This window comes from Herpailurus yagouaroundi, unplaced genomic scaffold (genome assembly GCF_014898765.1).
Source record: "Herpailurus yagouaroundi ecotype Mexico unplaced genomic scaffold, PumYag 187, whole genome shotgun sequence".
NCBI classification, from domain to species: Eukaryota; Metazoa; Chordata; class Mammalia; order Carnivora; family Felidae; genus Herpailurus; species Herpailurus yagouaroundi.
In genome coordinates this window covers 34,621,258-34,644,793 of record NW_024412418.1, presented here as the reverse complement: position 1 = coordinate 34,644,793, position 23,536 = coordinate 34,621,258, and the positions used below count along the sequence as shown (strand labels likewise).

Here is a 23,536-nt window from a genome sequence, read left to right as displayed (position 1 = left end):
ACAATGAGGCCTGGCAGCACACAGTCCTGTTAGTCACGTTCTAGGTAAAAGAAAATGTCCTCCACATATCTCGTTGCCTTTGGAGCATCTTCATGAGTCTACTGTGTACCTCGCTTTTCCATCCTGACCGCTGCAGGGCCTTCCTCTGTCTCCATCCACAGCGGTGCATCCCAGAAGGCAGAGACCCATGGGAAGGTCCCCGGACCGCCTCTAAAATTCTGTGTCCCAGACTTGTTGCTGCCTGCCTGTCATTGTACCCTGCAGAGAGTTTCTTCCCTTCTCTGCCTCCATAGAAACAGGGCTGGGAGCAGAGCCTTGATTCAGAGCCTCAACCCCTCTATCAGTCTCAATGTTTTTGTAGAGTTGGGCTCCACGTAGAGTTTTATTTGGAGAAAAAGGGTTTCATTGCTACATGTGTTTGAAAACATTGAATAAGGGGACTTCAGAGCCTTGAGCTCTGAGATTATAGAACTCTATCCTGTCCCACCCCTATCATACTCAGCCTCCCTCTTCCCTACTAAGGGGTGGGGGTGGTGGATCAGGTGGGTGTTAAGCCTCTGTAAATTCCACTAGGTGCTGAGCTCTAAGTTAGAGGATCCTCCGGCCTCCAACTGAGATCCCTGTCTCTTAGCTCCAATCTCTGTTTCTCCTAGCCAAAGCTGCCACTGCTTCCTGTTCCAACTTCTATCCCAGAAACTTCTGGAAAGCCTGCCCTGATGCCTCTCTAGAATTGCCTCCTTTCCCTGCAGGCTACGCCTCACAATGCAACGTTGACTTTTCTAATGATGTTTATTCCTTTCTAGTTATTTTATATAGTTTATTCCCCGGAGGGAAAAGAATAGAAGCCTCTCTGCTATATTATAATCCTGTAATAATCCTTTGGGCAATTCACTCTGAGCCTCACTTGTCTCATCTGTGAATGGGGTTGAACGCTATATACTTCACTAAGTTGAAATAAGAATTAAATTAAACTAATTTAACTTTAATTGTTAATTTAATTAATTAATTTTAAATGATTGGTTATTTAATTAGTTATCAATCATTTGCTTAATTTATTTGATTTTAATTAAATTAAACTGACGAATGCAAACTCCTGGTAGAGTTCCCAGCACTTAGAAACTTAAATAAATGGAAGCCAGCATCAATGTTGTTATTACTGGCCTTTGAATGTGTGGCACACAGCCCTGAGTGGGGAGCCTCCAGACTGGAGTTTCCTTATCTGTAAAATGGGCATGGTCTCTTCCAGCTCAGACATCCTGTAGCTCTATGTGCAGAGACCCTTTTTTTTTAATCAGGAGCAGTGACTGGCCCCCCCTCCTGGAACCTCGTTGATCCCTTGGAAGGAGGGGGCTCGGGGTGGGGAGAGAGCATGAACAAGCTCCATGCAGATGACAGTTCTTTCTGAATCTGGAGTCCAGAGTTTCACTGCCATACTCCCTCTCCCTGATCCTACCTCTCCCTCACCTCCCCCCACCCCGGTCCGGGCTAGACACATCCAGTCTCCCCCCTGCCCCCCACCCCCGCTCTCCATCCTCAGGACAGCTTCACCTTCTGCCCACCTTCTGTCGTGACTCAGAGCAACCACTTAGCTAGTGAAAGCGCAGCCATTAAAGAAACAAATGGCTCTTTCCTGTGGCAGGGGGAGGATTAAAGCGATCAGAGAGTTCTCTGTAATGAAGACAACGAAGATGAATTAGGCTCTGAAGTGCTCACCGCCCCCTGAAACACTTAGGAAATTAAATGCCTGTGAGGCTTCCGGTAATGCATCTGCCAATGACGCCAGTGCTCTGCAGAGCCTCTGGGTCTTGGATCTATATTTTGTCCACCTCCGCATGAACATCTCGGTGAGAACCCCTCTGTCACCCCAGCAAGCTGAATACCCTTAATTTGTCTAACAAGAGCCTTGATGGCCATACCTGTCTTGCACCCACCATTGGGGTGTGGATAGCAGGGAGGGCAACCTTGGATCTGTGTTCTTTCACCCCCCTCTGCTAATCTAGGGGAGCTGGATGTGGCATCCAGAACCCCCTGCCTCACCAGACATCTGTGTGGCCTAAGTTTTCATTCTCAGGAAGTAATTTTTAGGGGGCAGGCTGCCCAAGGAATCCAGCTACCGCCACGACCTGGGGTAGTGAGAAAGGGGCTGCCTCATCTCTGCCCTGCCCTTAAGGTAGTGACACTTAGGGTGACAGGGACCCAGTTATCTTGTCTAGGCCACCATAGAAGCTTTCACTGAGCATGACTTTTTATGGCCTTCAACAATTAATTGCTTTCATAGAGGTGGAGGGTTCATGTTTTCCCCTGAAAACATGTTGCCTGCTTGGTGTTTTAGAATGTTCAGATTTTGTAGTATTTCTGAAAACACCCTGTGAATATCGTCATCAGGATTCCATTACCAGAAATGCCAGTTACTAGGGATTACCATTTTGACTCACATTGCAAAAGCCCTCCATGGTTTATAAAAGCCTTTTATATATCTATGTGACACATAGGACATATTAGAAACAGCACAGGCTTTGGGTTCATTCAGACCTGAGTTCAAATCCTGGCTCTGCCTTTTCCCAGCTGTGTGACCTTAGACAAATCACTTAACCTCTCTGAGCCACAAGTTTCCTCATTTGTGTAATGGGGATAATCTGTTTCCTCCCTCTTCATGTCATTATGATGATTAGATGGCATAATGCTCATAAAGTAGTTAGAACCAAAGTAGATACTCGGTGATGAATGGGCCTGGGGTATGTGACAGAACCAGGAACTGGGATGGATCTGAGACAGGGAATGCCAGCTTCAGGGAAGGAGAGTAGGGCCGAAAATGTAGGTAATGTGGTGGGAGTGAGTGTAGTGTGGTGCGAGTCAATGCATGTGTTGTTCCAGTCTGTGTGTGGGTATATGCAAGTTGTGTGCGTGTGTGTGCGTGGGGGTGGGGGGAGTGTTGATAAAGACTGTGAGCCACTTAAAGGATACGTTTATTTGTGTCTGGATACATATGAATATATAGCTGTCTGGAGAGGCTGGGAGGAAACCAGGTTCACAGCACCCAGTCCTGATCTGTCCCAGAGGCCCCTCCTGCAGTGCCTAGGGAACACTAAGCACAGAGCATCTGGTCGGGCATTTACATGTTCTCTGATCCTGTCAGGCACACACCCCACCTCGATGCAATCCCCAGGGACGGTCCTCTGGCCTAGTTCACCAACAGCTTGAGACCTACATCTAAGGCAGTTTTATGGCCTTGGTGGCTCTCTCTCCTGAGCCCAAATCCCAGCCCTCCTGTCTTGCCTCTTTTGGAGTGAGGGGGGCAGGCCAGGCCTGGAAGATCCCAGTGCCCGAGATTGGAAGCGCTGCGCTTGTTCTAGGGCTAGGCAGGCACCCTCCTGGTCTCCATGCTTGCTCAGCTCTCATTCGCCCAGGCCCCTGACCACGCCTATCAGATGAGGCAAGAGGCTCAGTAGAGAGAAGAGAAGCAGAGGGCTGCACCTTCCCTTGGACTGTGTGCCTCCCTGGGCAAAAAGACCACATCCTTCCTCTCTCAGAACCCTTCATTCTTCAACTTATGTCCCTGTCTTGACTCTTTCTGCTCTTTGGTAGACAACACAGTAGGGAGTGAAAATGGCAGGACAGGGAGAAGCGCTGGGTTCCCCCTAGAGGCTGAAAGGGATTTTGCTGGCTGGTCTTGGCTGCCGTTGACTTTGTTGCTATAGCTTTTAGAGAGTTAACACGGTGATGGTAGAAATCTGAATATTCCATCCAGCAATTAAAGAGCAATGCTAATTACAGTCATATGAAATGTTGGCCTTTTTGTCCTAATTACTGCACAGCATAAAAGCAATCATAAGTTTCCATTAAATGCATCTTAGATTTTCTGTGTTGAAAGTTCTATCACATGAGTGCACCTGCTTCTATCCGGGATAATCCTCACTTGATTTTTATAACGTATGGCCCCCATAGTGTATAGTAGAGAAAATGTTAGTTTACAATATAGAAGATAAAAGGGACGGAGATAGAGTCAGAGTGTGATCACAGGCAGGCATTGCTGAGGAGGTGAGACAAGCCTGGCCCATGCCTTGGGATCAGTTTCAAACAAGGGTTCCAGGAGCACCTGCCGAGGGCCAGAACAGAGTAAACCTTTTTCTCTGTGTGGGTGTTGATATAAAAAGGCTTTGCCAACTTCCTTCTTACCACATGGGGCGTTTCTTCTTGAATCCATGACATGGGTGGTCCCCTGCTATTCTGGCCAATTTGCTATTCATCTCAATTTTCCTAAGGTGGTCAGTCTCTGCGAGGCCAAAGGAAAAATGATTTCAAAATACCACAAAGGTAATGAGTACAGGGGTTTTCTTTGGCTTCCTGCTGGGAGGGACTCCTTCTGCTCTGAGATCTGCCTCCCTTCAGGAATGATCTCCTATTAACAGCACATTTGGCAATAGTGGGTATTGCATTGGTTGCTACTCCTTGACATAATCTTTCAAGGTCTGGATATTTTCAGGCTCTGTTTCCCAGAGGGAAGTTATACTCATTTTATTTAACATATGTTCTGGGTGTTTGACAAAACATTAAGTCATTTAATGCTCCTAACATTCTTATGACTTTATCTAGGGGTACCTGGGTGGCTCAGTCGGGTGAACATCTGACTTCGGCTCAGGTCATGGTTCATGGGTTCGAGCCCCACATTAGGCTCTGTACTGACAGCTCAGAGCCTGGATCCTGCTTCGGATTCTGTGTCTCCCTCTCTCTCTGCCCCTCTCCCGCTCATGCTCTGTCTCTCTCTCAGAAGTAAATAAACATTAAAAAAATTAACATTCTTATGAATTATCTCATATATTTATCTCCTGTTGTAAGCCAAATAATGACCCCCTCCCTGCAAAGCTGTCCACATCCTAATCCCCCAAACCTGTGAATATTCTACCTTACGTGGCCTAAGAGATTTTGCAGGTATGATTGAGTTAAGGATCTTGATATAGGAATATTATTGGTTTATTGGTGTGGGTAACTTATTGGATTATTGATGTGGGTAACTTAATGTAACCACAAGGGTTCTTATAGAGTGAGACAGGAGGATCAGAGCCAGAAAATGAGCTATGGCTGAAGAGGCAGAGGTCAGAGTGATGTACTGAGAGCCAAGTAATGGGAGTAGCATCTAGAAGCTGGAAAAGGCAAGGATGTAGATTCTGCCCGAGAGCCTCCAGGAGAAATGCAGCCCTGTAGGCACCTTGGTTTTAGCTCCATGAGACCCATTTCGGGCTTCTGACCTCCAGAACTACACGGTAAAATTGTGTCATTTTAAGCGACTAAATCTGGTAATTTGTTATAACAGCAATAGAAAACTAATATCCCTCCATCAATCAAGAAAGGTTAACTAATAGGCCAAGATCATATGGAAAATAAATGACAGAGCCAGTATTTGGAACGAAGCGGATCCATATGCTTACCCACTATGTTGCACTGCCTCTCACCTAGGGCTTGAGGCCTAGATCCTCTGTATTCACCAAATAACTGCAGAGGAATAGTGTCCTTTCGCTCAGGAGGAATAGGAGTTAATCGAAAATCATCAGACAGGATTGAATTAGCCTGGGCCAGGGGAAAACTGCCTGCCTCTTGCATTCTTTCCCCCCCGACAGCATTGTTATCATGTATCCTTGTAAACCAGTTGTCCCTAAAATCCCATCCCTGGACTTGACTTCAAGGAGAAATGTTGATCCCCTTTCCTCTCTACATCATGGCGCATACAAGGATGATTCAGGAGGGGAACTCAAAGCAGGGAATAATTGGCATTTATTCAAATTGTGCTTAATTGAATACTTCATCTGAACCTCAGAAAGCCACATGGGGTACGGGCTCTGCAAAGAGGAAGTAATTTTCATTAACGGGATCTAAATTAGTCTGACACAAAGACCTACCCATGCCTGTGACACAGTTAATAATTGCCATGTAATGAATGTGATGCTGCAGACAAAGGTTTCCTTTTCCTTTTTTATTTTGCCCTTCCTTCCTTGCTTCCTCCCTTCCCCTTTGGATCTGTATGTCCAGGAAGCATCTTTCTTCATCTCCCTGGCTGGTGAACGGTCAGCATGTAGTGACTCTTTGTGGTGGGAACAGAGGTTGTGTCCCCTGCAACTGCGAAGCCAGGTGAATTGCAATCTGACACGGACTTGGCCTCATGTCTCCTTCCTCGTAAGACTTTATGCTTCTTGGGGAACCTGCCATTTTTTAACTGCATCTTCAACCCACATTTTCCTTCTAACTCCTTCCTCTTAGCCCCCCCCCCCCCCACACAATCATAAAAGGGGAGGAAAAAGAGCATCTAAGGACTAGCCCTCCTTCACTCCCTTCATAAAGCAGCTGCTGGGGCAGAGTTGCCTTTGAGATAAAGCTTCTGGGGTAGTCTCCTGTCCCTTCCCTGGCAGCCCATCCCGGGAGTGCCTCCGCAGCCAAGCCCCTGAGCAGGTGTGAGCCACCAGGGCCTGACACACAGGGATCTGCCTCAGCACCCTAAGAACACGCGTCCCTTTTCAACATGTGTTTAGTGGGAATGGGGATAGATAGATATTCTATTAATACGGCAGACTTTTTCCTTTCTGTTTAAAAGGAGAGATTTGTTACATGCATTGATTATGCAGAAGAATATGCCAATATTGCACCAATGAAAATCTAGATAATACTTTCTGTTGGTAAACATCACATTATTATGCATTATCCAGTTCCAGAATTTAAGCTGCCTGAACTGTCCTCAGCAGACTGTCAGCTGCTGCCTCAGAGATGGGGACACAGCCTCCAGTTACAATATGCCACAAGCTTTGAAGAACCCTTTTGAGAGAGAGAGAGGACTGCACCAGTGAGAAGTGTTTTCCATTTTATTTTATTATTTGTTTTAATTACCACTCGAGAGTGCTCTCTGCTTCTGTGGAAGTGGGTGCATTTCATTTTGCCATTTACATCAGGAGCCATGTCTTGGGTGGTATCTGAACTAATAGTTAAAACACATTTTCCAATGGAGTTTTGGCACCTTACAGTTTGAGGTCTGTAAGTGGTCCCTTGATGGTCCATCCCTTAATCCAGTTTTATGCAGTGACTTCTGTCTACAACACTGACTATGCCCAGGAATCAGGGTGGGGTGGGTTATTGGCTACCCAGCCCATGCGGGTGTAACCAAGGCTCACTGTCTCCACCTGGTGACAGCATCTCTTTACTACAGTCAGAACCCTTCAAGAATGACCGACAGGGGAAGCTTACAGAGGACAGACTTGTAAAGTCAGCTGAGCAAGAACTTTCTTACCAGATTCCATACAATACCTGACACTTGGGGTGTAATGCTGCCCTTTGATCTTACTCAGGTTCTCTAATTTCACCTTTACGTCCACTGATTTCAGATTGAAAGTAGGTGGGGTTCACTGTCAGGGCAAGAAGCTAGGATGAGCGAAACCCAATTCAGGGGAGGGGCTAGCCACGAGCCTGGCAGTTCTGACTGCATTTCAGGATCTGGGGCTAGAGGTACCCTGAGGAAAGGTGATGGGGTCCCCATCTTTACTCAGGTGACATGGTTATCTCCAGGGGGGTCCTAGGGCCCTTGGTGGGGGCATCCCAGGGCCACATGCTGACGAGTGGGAACCAAGCACTGGGGAAATACATCTGGGAGGCAGGAGCCCATGAGGATGGGCGAAAATACCACGGGAGTATGGGCCACATGGATGGTAAAGACTCACGGGTAAAGGAAAGCTTTGTAGCTCCCGGCTCAGCTGTCTGTAGACAGCACCACTTGGCGCAGGTGTGCCCCTTTCCTCAGGTTCTCAACTCTCTTTTCCAGATTGTGACCATCTTGGCAAACATGTCTGTCCTGGAGCAGTGTGCCTCTGACATCATTCAGGAGAACGGTATGTCTTTCTGGCAGTGTGCACGTGGCACGGATTATGTGGCTGTAAAGGACCACGTGCCTCTGTGTTTGTGTGAAGGCTGTGTGTGTGTACATGTGTGCCTGTGCATCTCCACAATTACATGAGTGTGTGTGTGTGTGTGTGTGTGTGTGTGTGTGTGTGTACAGCTGGGCCAACATGTAATGTTTCTTTGCTTTTGATGGGCTTTAATTCTAGTGGGAGACAGGCAATGAACGAGAAGATAGAGAACGGCGGATGATGATAGTGGCATGCAGGAAATACAGCAGCAGGGAAGGGGATAAAGTAGACCCAAGGTGAGGGGTTAGCGGTTGCTAATTTAACTAGGTGGTGAAGGGAAGACAACTATTTCGTTATGATCCAAAAAGTAAAAATCGATTCCTGCCAGAGGATGCAGAAAGCCTCCTTAAGTTCAAGTTTGGACTTTAAGTCATTCCTATCACACTGGATTTGGCCTCACTTAGAGAGCTGATGTGCCTGAGGAGGGTGTGGGTGGGGGAGTAGGTCAGGGCATGCCTGATCCCCGGACCCCTCACCGGAGAGCGTCACTACCCCACCCGCTCCCCCCGCTCCCACCTTGTGCCGAGGGGGCCACGAAGTCCAGGTGAGGTGGGCCAGGTTTCCTTGGCCAGGAAGCAGACCTGCACAGGCTCTGCTGGAGGATGGGTCTGCTGCCTTGCAGCTGGGAGCAAAGAGTGGCGAGGGCTTCCTGTGACTGGGAAATAAGGGAGCAATTAGCAACCGGTTGGAAACCAGAGACGCTAATGAGGACGAGTGAGCTGAGAGCCCGGGGCCAGCTGTTTCTGCTCTTGTTAAACCCCCTTCTCCCAGGTTGCCCCGCTGTTTTAACAAACACACACGTTCCCCATCCCCCATCCCCCTATGACTAATTGAAAGACATCATTTTGTGTTAATTTTATGTGCTTGAGCTAATAATGAAAAACTTCACCGAGCCAGCTGAGGCTGAGGGGTATCATTCCCGGCCTGTTCCTGCTGCACTCAGAGCCTCCTCAAGGTCAAGTGGTCAGCAGTAGTGGGTGTCCAGAGGCCTGTGGGGTTGGGATTGGAATATGTGGCCACTATGGAGGGTTTTATGGTTTACAAAGGGCTACTGACTGGCTCATTGAGACAACAGTTAGAGACCTCCTACATTGTTCCGAGCAAATGAACACAGAGATAAATCCTTGGCTTTGTCCTGGGAGGAGAGCCCAACTCGGCAAAAGTGATAACATGAAAAAGTGTGAAATCGACAATAAAATAATGTGGCAGAGGAATGGCATAGTGGCTGAGATCGTGAAAACTGGAAACACACCGGGTTTGAATCCTGGCCCCGTAATTTACTAGCTCTGCATTTCCATCTGCAGAATGGGAGTGTACCTACCTCATAGGATAATGTGAGGATCAATATAAAGTTTGTCAGAAGAGTATCTGGCACAGAATGGGGACTGTGCTGAGTGCATCTGCTCTTTTGGTGCAGATCAGTCTCAGGGGGCTCAGCTGAAGAGCATTTGAGGGAGAGACAGTACAAAGTGGGGCATAACTGGAGGGATCAGCAGTGTTGGTGACGCAACCAGGGCCCCCTGGAGCTGAGTGAGATCCTGTGGGCTGGACCGGGCAAGCACTGTTGTGAGGACTGGGCTTTGAAAGGCAGTCCTCTTACCAGGATGCATGAGACTCTCGCATGCATTGGCCTGAAGCCTGGTGATTTTGTCTCTGTCCTGCCCTGAACTCTGCGTGAGTGTTGGTCATGGGGGCTGCACGAAGGAGGCCATCCTGGCAAGTCAGGCACTGTGGCTGCTGTCCTCCTTATGCTGGGAGGCAGGCCAGGGCAGCCCAAGCTCTTACCTGTCAATCCACTGACATTAGTATCCCTCTTTTGGCTTCTCTCTCAGGGGCTGGGGCTGAGCTGGAGAGAATGTTGGGGAGGGAGCATGGTGTTGGGGGAGCTGGTCTCTGAAGTTGTAACCCCCAACTCTTAGGCAACTGTTCTGACATCGAGCCTGGCCAGAACTTAGGAAACACAGTCCGGATTTTCCTAGGCAGCCCCAATTTCATAGCATCCTATCTTTTTCTAGATAAGACTTACAAAGTATACATTTAAAGGAAACTTGGATTTTATGAATATGAAATGAATACCTTCATATTCAAGAATACCTTCATATTCATTCATTTGATATTTATTCAACAAAGATTTGAGCAAAGCACTATTCTTAGATACTTTAGATATTTCCATGCAGGAAACGGGCACAAATCTTTACCCCCTGGAGCTTACCTGCTAGTGTGAGAAACTCTTTGATTCTTTATCAGGTTCCAGGTGCAAACTACAGGGTGGGAAAATGGCTTCTTTACGGGAACCTTAACCAGGAGTTAGTAAAATTTCCTAGGCTTGTGGCTCTTCCCAAAGTTGTCACCTTGGTATCTCCTGTTCATGTGCCCACAGGCCATAACATACATACCTCAGGACATTCACAATCATAACCTTGTCTTAGGAACATTGTGGGCATAGGGAGCCTGAAGACTATGTTCCATTCAGTGGTCTTGGAGAGGGTTTGGAAGAGAAGTACCTTGCCCTAAGGTTAGAGTGTGTGTTGGCAGAGGTAGTCGAGGCAAAAGGTAGGTCTTCTGGGTCCCTTGAGCCTATAGGAAGGAGAAATGGGTCACTTACAAATCTCACCAGGAAGAGAAATGGCCCCTCCTCAGGACTGAATAATCTCAGGGCCATACCTAAGTAACTTATAGCCCCTGTGCATTGAGATCCAAGGGAGTTAGAAATTACATCTGGTTCAAGTAAGATTCAGAGGGGCATGTGGCTGAGGTCCTAGACTGCAACCAACCTCTGTGTGAACTTGGGAAATTACTTTCTCTCTCCAGACCTCAGGTGCTCTTCTGTGAAATGGAGGGGAAGGACAGGTAGTGCCAGATCTCCAAAAACCCTCTGGCTCCACGGTCTAAGGCAGAGGTCACAAACTTAGATGCCTGTGGACCCAGACAAGTAACATAAATGGATGATGTAGACTCAGCAGGGACTGGACCAATCCTATTTAAAGTAGCAAGCTTATAATAAGTTTCAGCAAGTTGTTGTCATGAAGAAATGCGGACCCAATGTCAGGTCAGGAGGGGATTTTTTTTTAGAAACTGACAATCTGGATTTTTATGGAAACCTTCCAATTTTCATAAGAGTGAAATTAAAAAAAATTTAGACACTGTATGGAGCAACAAAAGAAAGCAAAAATACATCTGTGGGCCACGTCTGGTTTAAGTTCTAAGCTGGCCCGTGCCTCTGGGTGCAGGGAAGGGGGTGTGACCTGGGGCAGTTAGGATGTCCCGTAGAAGATGGACTTTTACTACAGCCTGCAGGATGGGAATTCTTTAGATGGAGCATGTGAGGGAAAAGGACCTGCCATGCAGAAGAATTAGGTGACAAAGGCATGGAGATGGGAGTCAATGTGGATTTGGGTTTGTGGGACGATCAGCAGATAGATCTGGTTTCAGGAGAGGGTGGTAAGCCTTCTCAGCTACCCAAGTTCAGGGCTAAAGCTCTCAGTCTAGCTACCTACCCTCCTTCGGGGCTGGATCTATTGCTCATCCAGCCCAGGTTTGGGTCACGTCCCACGGAGGACTCGTCATCTCTGGACCAATCTCAGATACAGCTGCCTCAGAAGTGAAAGAGTGAGGGAATAATCAGGTTACCTGAGTTCTGATACCAGCTTCCTGACTACTAACTGTGGGACCCTGGAAAAGAGACTTCACTTCTCTCTGGGCCTCAGAGTGAATTATATTAGTACCTAGTTCATGAGACTATTGGGAGACTATTAGGGGATCGTGCATTTATTGGGCATTTAGTGTAGCATCACACATGTAATGAAAGCTCAGAAATAGCATTTGAAAAATCAAAAGGGATGTCCTCCTGATGTCCCTTCTAAGTATAGTGACTTAGTACATGGAATCAGAGATATCTCCAGGGCAGAAGGAGTAAAAGAGGTGGCCTTGTCCACCTTCCTTTCTGTGGTTGAGACCCCCTAAGTCTCAAGCTTTTGCAGCCATCCATGCAGCTGGCCCCGGGACGGGGGGCGGGGGGAGAGGCTCCTTGCTGGGGCAGGTACCAACTGTTCATTTTCTCCTGCCCAGGGGTCCAGCTTATCATGGGCATGCTGTCCGAGAAGCCAAGGTCTGGAACCCCTGCCGAGGTGGCGGCTTGTGAGCGAGTCCAGCAGAAGGCTGCCGTGACCCTGGCCCGTCTCAGCCGAGACCCAGCTGTGGCACGGGAGGCCGTGCGGCTGAGCTGTAAGTGCTGTGGTGGGGAGGCGGGCTTGGGGGTGGGAGCAATCCTGATTTCATGGTGACGACAGATGACTCAGAGCAAAGGCGGGGCTGAGGTGAGCCTCGCTCTCCGGGTGCCAGAAAACTCTGTGATGGGGGCCCAGGGTGCAGCCCCTCATCTAGCTTGTAAGTGGGGCTGAAGTTAGAGAGGAAAGGGGCCTAGAGAGGCTAACAGTGGATAAAAAAGCAATTCACATGCAGACTTCCTGCCAAGGACCCTATTCTTTTACTCTCATTCCTTTTCTCATTCATTCGCTTATTCAGTTATTCACTTCCTCATTTGTTGACTTACCCTTCGATTAGTCTGTTCACTCATTAATTCATCCTTTGGTTCATTCATTAACTCACTCATTACTTGATTTATTTACTTTTAAGCCATGTGTTCATTCACTTAGTCACATTTACCCAACTCATATTCTCAGAGTGCCCACTCTGTGCCAGACTCGGTTCCGAGCGCTAGGTATATCGCATTGACCTGACCACAGGGGCTTACAACTTGGTGGGGTGGCAGATACGGAAAGAAAAATATGCACTTGAATGCCATAAAGCAGTGTTCAAAGCATGTCCGTGGCACGTTTGGCCCACAGTGGAGGTAGCCCACATTTATCTGGGTGGGTCGAAGAATGTTTTAGCAAGGTGAGTCTTCAGCTGTAGGTTGAGGCATTATTCCAATGTGATGGTTGAGAAAGGGTGCTCCAGGCAGAGGCATGAGATTAGCCATGGCATTGTCACCTATCATGTAGATATACCTGGTGAACGGCAAGAGGTGGCCCTGGTTTCTGGCTCCAGAAAGACTTTATGGAAGATAAACCTGCAGAATGTATCTGTACACTTTTTATTAATATCTTCTGAGTTAGCTTTTCGTTCTGTTTTTGTTTTTCAGAGTTTGTCAATTTACATCAAAAGCAATTTACATTGAAAAACAAAGTTGATTCTTTACCTTTCCTCTGTAAAGGACTAGGGGCCATTAACCTCCCCAATCTGTAGTTTTCTGTAATTTAAGCCACATTGTATTTTCCGACTGAAATAGGCAATCGGGGAAAAAATGGTATTGGGAAGTCCCACTGATAACAATGGAAACATTAAATATAGTTCTGGAAAAATCAGAAGTACTTACACAGGAAGTTAGGTTCTGTTGCACTTTGACTAAGCTCAGGGTCTGTGGCTGTCCCTGACCAGGGACTATTCACATTCAAGGGGACAGAAAGTTTCCACTACAAGCTCCTCCTCCAGGTGGGTTCAGCCCCCTTTCCCCAGCCAGTTGGTGAGCTGGTGGGGTCCCGGAGCTACCTGCCTCTATAGCGCCCCATGCAGAGGGCCGTGTGAAGGAGGGGGGCACCTCTGGGTCAGGTCTGGCCAGGCCTGTCCCCATCCTGGGCATGACATTCTCATGCGTCTCACACAGGTATGTCCCGGCTCATCGAGCTCTGCAGATCGCCCTCGGAGAGGAACAGCAGCGATGCTGTGCTTGTGGCTTGCCTGGTGAGTTCTCAGTATTCCTCCGCTCCCTCCCTGGGCTTTGGGATTGCAGACCAAGGGCCAGGAGAACTGGTGATGCCTTGGTTGGCTTAAGTAAGCCATGAGACTTCTCTGCGCCCAACTTTCCTCTTTAAAATGGCGATAAAGGTGTTTCGCTTCATTCATAAAACTGGTAAGAAAATTATATGAGGTCATATATGTGAAAGACGGGGAGTTGGGGAACCCCCCACTCGTACTTTTAGTAATCATAAACCTTTGAGTTTTGAGGAGTCTTTTATTTTTTTATTTTTTTTTTTAATTTTTTTTTTAATGTTTATTTATTTTTGAGACAGAGAGACACAGAGCATGAATGGGGGAGGGGCAGAGAGAGAGGGAGACACAGAGTCAGAAGCAGGCTCCAGGCTCTGAGCCATCAGCCCAGAGCCCGACGCGGGGCTCGAACTCACGAACCGTGAGATCGTGACCTGAGCCGAAGTCGGACGCTCAACCGACTGAGCCACACAGGCGCCCCGAGTTTTGAGGAGTCTTAACAGCAGATCAATACCAGAGTGGCTGGTGGGCAGAAGGCTAGGTGGTGTTGGTAATGCCATGGTGTGAACTGGAATGGGAACTAGGGGATGGATGTTTCCTGCCTGTTCCCAGAGGGGCATTGTGAGGAAAGCCTTCCTTCCTCTTGGACAGAGCCCCTTTGCTGGCACTCTTCCAGCTTTCTAGCTCCCCTGTCTTTTGTGGAGTAGGGCTGGAAGTGGTAGGACAGAACAGAAAGTGTGATTCACCAGGATCTTCAACCTGAACCCAACAAGGGCATCTTGGGAGGTCCCCATCCAACTTCTCCTTGCTGTTTGGGTCCACCATGAAAGAATAAACCATACCAGATCGGAATGCATGCCTAGTCTCTATATTCCTCCCTGCTGGGGCTCCACTGAATCCCAAAGCAGAGCAGCTTCCAGCTGGAAGCCAAAGGGAACAGGGAAGCCATTGTATAAACAGGCCATTTGACTTTCAGAAGGGAGTGCTAGGTTCTTGGTTGGTCCTCAGAGAATGCAAGGGGGAAGCGATGGATCTGAAGACCCTTCAAGCTGTTTCACAGTAAAACCCCCTCCTCACCCCATCATTTTTTAGACTGAGCTCTTCTCATTTCTGGGAGCATCATATTGTCATAGAGACAGCAGGGCGTTACAGCCAGACACATCCACCTTGGTTTTGCCATTAATGAGCTGTGTGACATTGGGTGGGTCACTAAGTGGTTATAAATCTTAGTCAATAAATATTTACCAAGTGGTTCTATGTGCCATGCACACTTCTAAGCCACGGAGATATGGCTGTGGGGGGGGGAAGAAGACAAACATCTCTGCTCTCATGGGGCTTTGATTCTGATACATGCAGAACACCCTTAACTTTTTTGTGCCTTGGGCAATCTGGTAAAGCTTCTGTTTCCCTTCTAAGAATAATGTTTCAAATGCATAACCCAAAATATATAGAATTAAGAAGGAAACCAATTCTATTAAAATAATTATTAGAGTATTTATATATATGGTATATTAATATACATACTTTTAATTAACACATTAAATAAGAGATAGCAGTGGGTCTAATGAGTATTGTAACCTTGACTAGCAAGGAGCATAAATGATATTTGAAGGTACCTCCAACAAGTGTACGGGGATATGAAAGGATCTGTGATTTTTATTGGTCCACAAGTCATAGGAATTGCTGAGACTTTGTGGTTGGTTGCTGCATTCACAACTGAAGGAGAGGCTGAGTTTCAGTTGGAAGTTAATAAGCGTAATGATGTAATTTTTTCCTCCAAGTTCACAGGCCTTCTGAATTCTGTCTGGCTTAGTGCGTCAAGTGGAGAGAGTTAATGCCGGGCAAACCCGATCATTGGCCCCAACTACCATTATCTCCACAACTCGGGAAGCCCACAGGTGCCCAGCACTACAAGGCCCTGAGGCAATGGTGGGAAACCAGAAAGCTCCATTCATATATGTGGGCTTGTCACAATTCCTTTTCCATTTTTATTATTAGTTTGAAGTGAAATACACAGAAGGGCTTGGCTACCATCATCAATCACTTGAAGGACTTTCCAGTGGAAAAAGGATTACATTTCTCACCGAAGATGGGTCGTTGGATGCTGAAGAGAGCCCTTCCCTCCCTAAACCACCCTCCTTGTGGTTGCTGGGCTAATCCTAATATTACAATCAAGACACTAACACAATCAGCCCTTCCATGGTTCTCCATTATCTATGGCCTACTGTCTGGCTCCAGCATACCCCTGGGGGCCTACAGGCCCTGTCCAGCTTGTCTAGACCAGAGTGCTGTGAGCCACTATGACACTGTGCCTTGGCCCTCGTCCTAAGCAGATGCCCTTTCTATGGTTTTGCCAGCAGCCTCCTCAATCTCGGACCAAAATCCCTCTCCTCTATGGAGTGTCCTGGGAGGCATCTATGGCTCAAAGGCAGCATGCATCTGGACCTGCTGGCTTAGATTTTTTTTTTTTATTCAGTAGGAAGAAGGTTATGTTATCCAGTGTACCTGGTGTTCTAAGGGGAGGCTCTTGGAATTCAAATACAGGCCTGTCTAATGCTGAAGGTCTTGACTTCTTGGCCAGGCCATCTTGTTTCCAGTCATGTTTCTCCCCCATGTCTAATGGCCCTGGTCTTGCCACCTTGGCTCATGGCAGGTATTTGTATTTCTCTCCCTCTAGTCTGGAACCTTCCTAGGGATGGGGCCCTTTTCCAGGTCTTAGTATCTCCATAGGACATTGGGTTTGTTCACTGTTTTTTGCCTGCCTGAGGGACTGGTAGTCTTGTCTCCCCACCCTTGGGCCCCAGAATTGGAGGGTGTTCTTGGTTTGGCTCCCAGAAGGGGCTCCACATTGGAGTGTGGTCCCCTGGCTGCTGAGATGGGGGCCGCCAGAAGCCTGGCCTGGCAGATGGAGTTGGAGGCTACCTCTCCTGCCCTCCCCAAGGCCTTCTTCTCAGCTTCAAAGTCTCTCTTCAGGTGGAAGGAAGACATTTCAATTATCGTGTCCCACATCTGGGAAAGTGGCAGTGCAGATTGCCTTTCGCAAACAGAATTGATTTTTCCTTAATGAGACGGCTGTCAGTGGGCTGCTGGGCTTGTTTAATGCTTGGGTGTTTTCAGACTGTCTGGGAATGAGATCCTGGGATGACTGGCTGTTAACCCTCTGAGGGAAGCAGAGATGCAAAGAAAGGCTTCAGAAGGCTGAAGGGTCCTTTGAGCCCCGGGACACTGAGGAGGGGGTGCTCAGGGTTGGTTTGGGTTCTTGTCCTGCAGTCTTCCTGGGAACCCTGGGAAGATGAGGGTGTTTATTTGCCTTTGTGTTTTCTCAGGTCTATTTCTAGTTCACCTCTAGTTCCACCAACTCCCTCTTCTGCCTCCCTTGCCGGCTCCTCCCCTGCTCCTACCTCCATCCTATTATCCCCCCACCCCCTGGGCTCTCTCTCTTTTTCTTTGTCACCATTTCTGTCTCTCTCCATCTCCCTCTCATGCTTGATCTCTTTTCTTTACCAGTTCATCTCTGTCTCTCTGTTTTATTTTATTTATTTATTTAAAAAAATTGTTTTAAATGTTTTATTTATTTTTAAGACAGAGAGACAGAGCATGAGTGGGGAGGGGCAGAGAGAGAGGGAGACACAGAATCCGAAGCAGGCTCCAGGCTCTGAGTTATCAGCACAGAGCCCGATGCGGGGCTCGAGCTCACGAACTGTGAGATCATGACCTGAGCTGAAGTTGGATGCTTAACCAACTGAGCCACCCAGGTGCCCCTGTCTCTCTGTTTTAACTATTCCTTCTTGTTCCATTTCTCTGTTGTCTCTCTTTCTCTATTTTTTTCTTGTACCTCATTCTCTCTCCTTATGAGTCTATTTTCTCCCCATTTCATCTTTCTTTGTCCCTTCCTGTCTCTTGCTTTATTTTTACCCCTGATGATGTAAAATATATCAATGGCCTCGTAGCCTCCTCTCCTGAAGATTTCTGTTTCCATCTTTGTGCCTTTTTTATACTAATGGAGTGATTTCTCCTAATTGGAGCCAAGAGGAATCAGAAAGTGCTATGGAGTTCAGCCTCTTTATTTTTTTTTTTAAGTTTATTTATTTTGAGAGAGAGAGAGAGAGAGAGAGAGAGGGAATGTGTGCAGGGGTGGGGGAGGGGTAGAGAGAGAATCCTAAGCAGACTTTGCGCTGTTAGCCTGGAACCAATGCCGGGCTCAAACCCACAAAGTGTGAGATCATGACGTGAGCTGAAATCAAGAGTCGGATGCTTAACTGACTGAGCCACCCAAGCACCCCTCAGCCTCTTTAGTCGTTAGGGGCAATCACACCCCAGGAGAGGCAGGACGCACTAGTGAGAGACTCCTGTAGTCTACTTCTTGTCACTAGGTTTCAGACCCTTCTCACTTGCATAGAGACACATGTCCCTTTTCCTTGATCCAGCTTAGACCTGGCAGCACCTGTTTGTCCAATAGCCAACCTAAGCCTTCCTCTCTTTTCACCAGCTTGGTGGTTTCTCAGCAATAGGTATAGGTAACGAGCTCTCTGCCTGCCTTGGACTCAACGTAATAAGCCAGTGTCCTGGGCTTGCAGCATCCTGCCTGTGTGCATGGGTATGAGGGTCCTGGAGTGGGACTGCCGTGCAGTCTTGGGAAGGCCCCTTTCCCTCACTGAGCCTTTGTCTCCTTATTTCCAAGCTGAAGATCATGATACTTACCTTGTAGTAGTATCCTGTAGGGATTAAATGAAATACTATGTGTAGATACTCCCTTGCTATTCCATTTATTTATTTATTCATTCATTCATCCATTCATTCATTCATTCATTCTCTTCTGCCATTCCAGGTATTCTCCTCTCTTTGTTTCCCAACTCCTGCCTTGTTGTGTACAGGTATAAGAAGAGGGAAGGTATTAATATGCATTGAACACTTAGTACACACTGCCTCAGCTGACCGGTAAAGAGGTCTAACTAGGTGCACAGGCTACACTTACAGCATCAGGTTGCTCTAGTGATAGAATTCGTTTTTTAAAGCACTTATTTTGTTTTGTTTTTAATTTTTTAATGTTTATTTACTTTTGAGAGAGACAGAGACAGAATGTGAGTGTGTTAGGGGCAGAGAGAGAGGGAGACACAGATCTGAAGCAGGATCCAGGCTTCGAGCTGTCAGCACAGAGCCCGACACAGGGCTCGAACTTACGAACTGTGGGATCATGACCTGAGCCTAAGTTGGATGCTCAACCGACTGAACCACCCAGGCGCCCCTTCATTTTTTTTTTTTAACAAATATTTATTGAGCCCTGTGCCAAACCTTGTTCTACCTGCTATAGATACAGAGAAAAATAAAAGAGTCTCTATCTTTGAGGAGCTCAGAGTCTAGTGTGGGAGACAAACACCCACAAGCCAGTTGCAGCCACGGGTGAGAAGGTTGAGGTCAGCCCAGGGGCTGTGGGTGCACAGAGGAAGGAGGGGCTGTCTCTGTTTCAAGGACTCTGGGAAGGTTTCACAGAAGAGGTGATGGTGGGCCATACCTCACAGGATCAATGCACCTGCTGGCTAAAAAAGAGTGGAAGGGTGGAGAGGGACTTTGAGCTGAGCAAGGTCACACAGGCAAAAAACAGGATAGTTTGCTCAGGGAGGAGTGAAATGCCCAGCGTATGGGGGCCTGGGCCGTGGTGTACATTCTGTCCCCACTCCTCCTACTCATCTCCATCTTGGTGGCAGACTCTCCTTCTCCTTCAGCTTTATGACCTTCCTTCCTCTCTCTTCTCCCACTTCCCCATCCCATGATGCTTTGTCAGAACTTTGCTGAATTTATGGCTAAATAAATAGCCCTTGCTATTCTCAGGCTGCTCTAGGGACCTGGAAGCAAGGCTGTTATTCCACTGCTGCTTCTGGTAGATATGGTCTCTAGCATGAACAAATCTTGAGCTTCAATATGTCAGTAAGTTGAGCAGGTTTTTTAAATGGCAGATCTTTGGAATAACCAGATTCCTAAGGTGATTGAAAAACCAAAGTGGCAAGACCATTATTAAGATCATGAAGGCTTTCAGATGACATCCACCATAATGACCAACATGCCAATGACACCGGATGACCAAGTGATAAGGTTACTGTAGTGACCAGGTAACCAAAAGGACTATATGACCAAGGTGTCAGGTGACCAAGGTGACGATTAGCTCAAATTGACTAATAAATGAACTACTTGTACTTCCCAGGACCGTTGAAGGAAGTACATGCACCTGAGCAGAGCCTGGTCTGACCTGCGTCATTTCTTCTGTTTCTCTCTAGGCTGCTCTGCGTAGACTGGCTGGAGTTTGCCCGGAAGGCCTCCAGGACTCCGACTTCCAGCAACTGGTCCAGCCCCGGCTTGTGGACTCTTTCTTACTCTGCAGCAACATGGAGGAGAGCTTTGTGTAGGAAGGGTGGGAGAGGAAAGCCATTTGGCCCCCTTCTCATGCCCCCTCTGAGTACATTCCTGCGATCAACCTGAGTACCCGTCAGCTCCCTCACCTCTTTATTTATACTTAATTTATTTTTTACATGAAATGGACAAGGGCTAAATACTCTAGTAACATCAGGCAGTCTGTGGTCCTAGGAGTCTTTTTTGTTTTTATTTTTGACTTCTGTGACTTTTCATTTGCAGATGTTGAAATGCATAGTGACTAATATGGCAGACTGTCATGGGCGATTTCCCTTCATCTTGCTTTCTCTATTTTCACTATGTAACCTTGCCTCACTTTTCCTCCACTTTGGAACCAGGGTATGCTAACTGCCCAGCAGTCTTTTGGCTTTTTTTCTTTTTAAGTTGGCTTGCTCCTTTCTAAAAGATTTTAAATAAATTTCATAGTTGGACAGAACATACTAGAAGGAAAGCTTTATTCTATACTAAATGAAATCATACGAAATGTGTCTTGTGTTTTCAGATTAAATTACATCTTAGACTTAAGTTCTTAATTCCTACGGTTTCATGTCACAAAATCTTTTCCAACTATTAAAACTCCATAGAGAGTCGTATTGTTTTCATAAGCGCACGAATGGGTCAAATTCTAAGGGGTTTAGTGAGAAGTCAAAGAGATTTCCAAAGTCCCCAGAAACTCAGTTTCCTTAGGCTTTTTTGCTCTTGTGTAACTTCCTGGTGAGTAGGATCCTCAGAGGAGGTGTTAGTAAATGATACCTTTTCAAAAGTATACTTTAAAGTAGCGGTGTGCTACATCTTGCTCACACCAGTTTGCAAGTGACAATTGTGAGAATTTGCCCCCAGTTCTGCATTCAGTGGTCTCATTTTGGTAGCTTGAAATTGGTAATGGCGGGAGTATTCGTACCACAGAAATTAGATGATGTTATAATTCAGAGCTTTTTGTTTTTGTTTTTAAGAACTGGTTTATCCATCTCATTGCTTGAAAGTATCACAAGAATCTGTAAATCCTTCTGAGAGGCTTAATATCATCGTATTGTGATATGATTTTATACAATTCAAGAAACATTTCTTGAACTCATATTACTATTCTAAACGAGTTAACCTAATGTATCATGTCCTGAGCTAAGCATTTCACATGTATTATCTCACTTATTTCTGATAAGAATCACGTAAGACGTCACTATATTATTAAATTACTGTCCAAGATCACTAACTAGTAAGTGGTACCAGGATCTGAACCCAGAAATATCTATTACCAGAGCCTTTGGTCTGAAATCTTATGCTCTTAGAGAACGGTGATGTCAGGGGCTCTCTACCTAAAATGATGATGAAGAAAATGGTGATAATCATAGTAATAGAAAACACTTGTACAATATTTACCATGTGCCAAGCACTTTTTATATCATTTTATATATCCTTATCAGTATACATTAATATTTATTGCTATATATGATTTATTCAGTCATTATGCAACTCTATGAGGTAGGTATTATACCCATCTTACAGATGAGAAAACAGAGGAAACTCATTTTTCACAGTTGTCCATGGAGCTGAAGCAGCAAGTAAATGGCAGGCCCTGGACTCAGACCAAGGTCTTCTGAGTGCTGATACCAAGCTTCAACTTTCAGGAAAAAGAAGGAATACAATTACAAACATTTTTTTTTTAATGTTCACTTATTTTTGAGAGACAGAGAGACAGAGCGTCTCTGAGCAGGGGAGGGGCAGAGAGAGACGGAGACACAGAATCTGAAGCGGGCTCCAGGCTCTGATTGTCAGCACACAGCCCGATGTGGGGCTCGAACTCACAAACCGTGAGATCATGACCTGAGCCAAAGTCGGTTGCTCAACCAAATGAGCCACTCAGATGCCCCAGGAACAAGATTTTTGATGTATCTCACTGAGTTATGCAAATTATCCAAATGTTGACACCTTTCATCATATGATAACGAATTTGACTAATATCACTCCTGATGTCTTCATCGGCTTGAAAGCTCAAATTTTATCATTGGCAACAAATACTGTCAGTTGTTTCCCTTGAGGAAACAAGCTCACTTTGTTTGTTTTTGTGACGATGTCTGCCAAATACTTCAGTCTCGGTAACCATAGTTTTTCTGTCAATTATTTTCTCAAGTGAAAATAGTCTTCCATAGGAAGTAATGAGTTCCCTTTGCAATTCAAACAATCACACAAGTGCTTTTTTCTTGAAACTGACACCCATCCTAGTTCAGCCCGCAGCGGAAGTGCCTTAAGTGAAATTCTCATGCCAGCACTCAGACCATGAAAAGAAGACACCTCCTAAAGGGTCAGTATTTAACTGTTCACCATTTTTTACTACCTCATCAGGGATATTTCTAAGTGAAATTGGTAGTTGAAATTGGTAGTTGAAAGTGGAGGCAGTAATGAATACGATGAGTATAAGAATGGCCTGGTGCTACCTTGATCGTACTAAGGTACAATTTTGCCTACCATGGCTTTCGCACAATTAGTACAAGTATCAACAAGTGACGAAAGGTAAACACACGATACTGAAGAAGAACAAAATTGGAAGACTGACACTACCTGACTTCAAAGCTTTCTGCAAAGCTACAGCAATCAAGACAGTGTGGTATTGGTACAAGAATAGACAAGTAGATGATGCGAACAGAATAAAAGCCTAGAAATATACCCCCCCCCCAAATATAGTCAATTGATCTTTGGAGCAAAGACAATAAAGTGGAACAAAGATAATCTTTTCAACAAATGGTCCTGGAATAACCGGACACCCACATGCAAAAAGAAACAAAGAAATCTAGACACAGATTATATCCTTCACGAAAATGAATTCAAAATGGATCACACAGCTAAATGTAAAACAGAAAAGTATAAAACTCTTAGAAGATAATATAGGAGAAAATTGAGATGGCTTTGGGTGTGATGATGATGGCTTTTTAGTTACAACATCAAAGTCATGATCCACAAGAGAAATAATGGATAAGCTGGACTTCATTGAAATCAAAAACTTCTGCGACAGACAATGCCAAGAGAATGAGAAGACAAGCCAAGACTGGGAGAGAATTCTGTGAAAGACACATTTGGTAAAGGTCTATTCTCCAAAATGCGCAAAGAACTCTCAGAATTTGACAATAACAAAATAAACAGCCTTATTAGAAAATGAGCTGAAGACCTGAACAGATGCCTCAGCAAAAAGGTGTGTAGATCACAAGTAAGCAAATTAAAAGATGCTCTATCATGTCATAAGGAAATTCAAATTACGACAATGAGATACTACTACACGCCTATCAGAATGGCCCACATCTGGAACACTGACACCAATTCTGGCGAGGATGTGGAGAGCAGGAACTTTTGTTCATTGCTGATGGGAATGCAAATGGTACCAGTCACCTCACGAGACAGTGTGGCGGTTTCTTACAAAACTAAACATA

At 46.1% G+C, this 23,536-nt stretch overlaps 1 protein-coding gene across 1 annotated transcript in view; it reads left to right on the top strand.

The window, feature by feature from the left end:
* The window catches only part of INSC (INSC spindle orientation adaptor protein), a 127,481-nt gene extending 106,839 nt beyond the window's left edge, over nt 1-20,642 (top strand). Inside the window, exons 10-13 of the mRNA XM_040495741.1 lie at nt 7,799-7,865; nt 12,012-12,167; nt 13,609-13,685; nt 19,985-20,642. Coding sequence (XP_040351675.1) covers nt 7,799-7,865; nt 12,012-12,167; nt 13,609-13,685; nt 19,985-20,113 — 429 coding nt within the window. The 3' untranslated portion in view covers nt 20,114-20,642. The remainder of the gene's footprint in view (nt 1-7,798; nt 7,866-12,011; nt 12,168-13,608; nt 13,686-19,984) is intronic.
* Nucleotides 20,643-23,536: the final 2,894 nt, after the last annotated feature.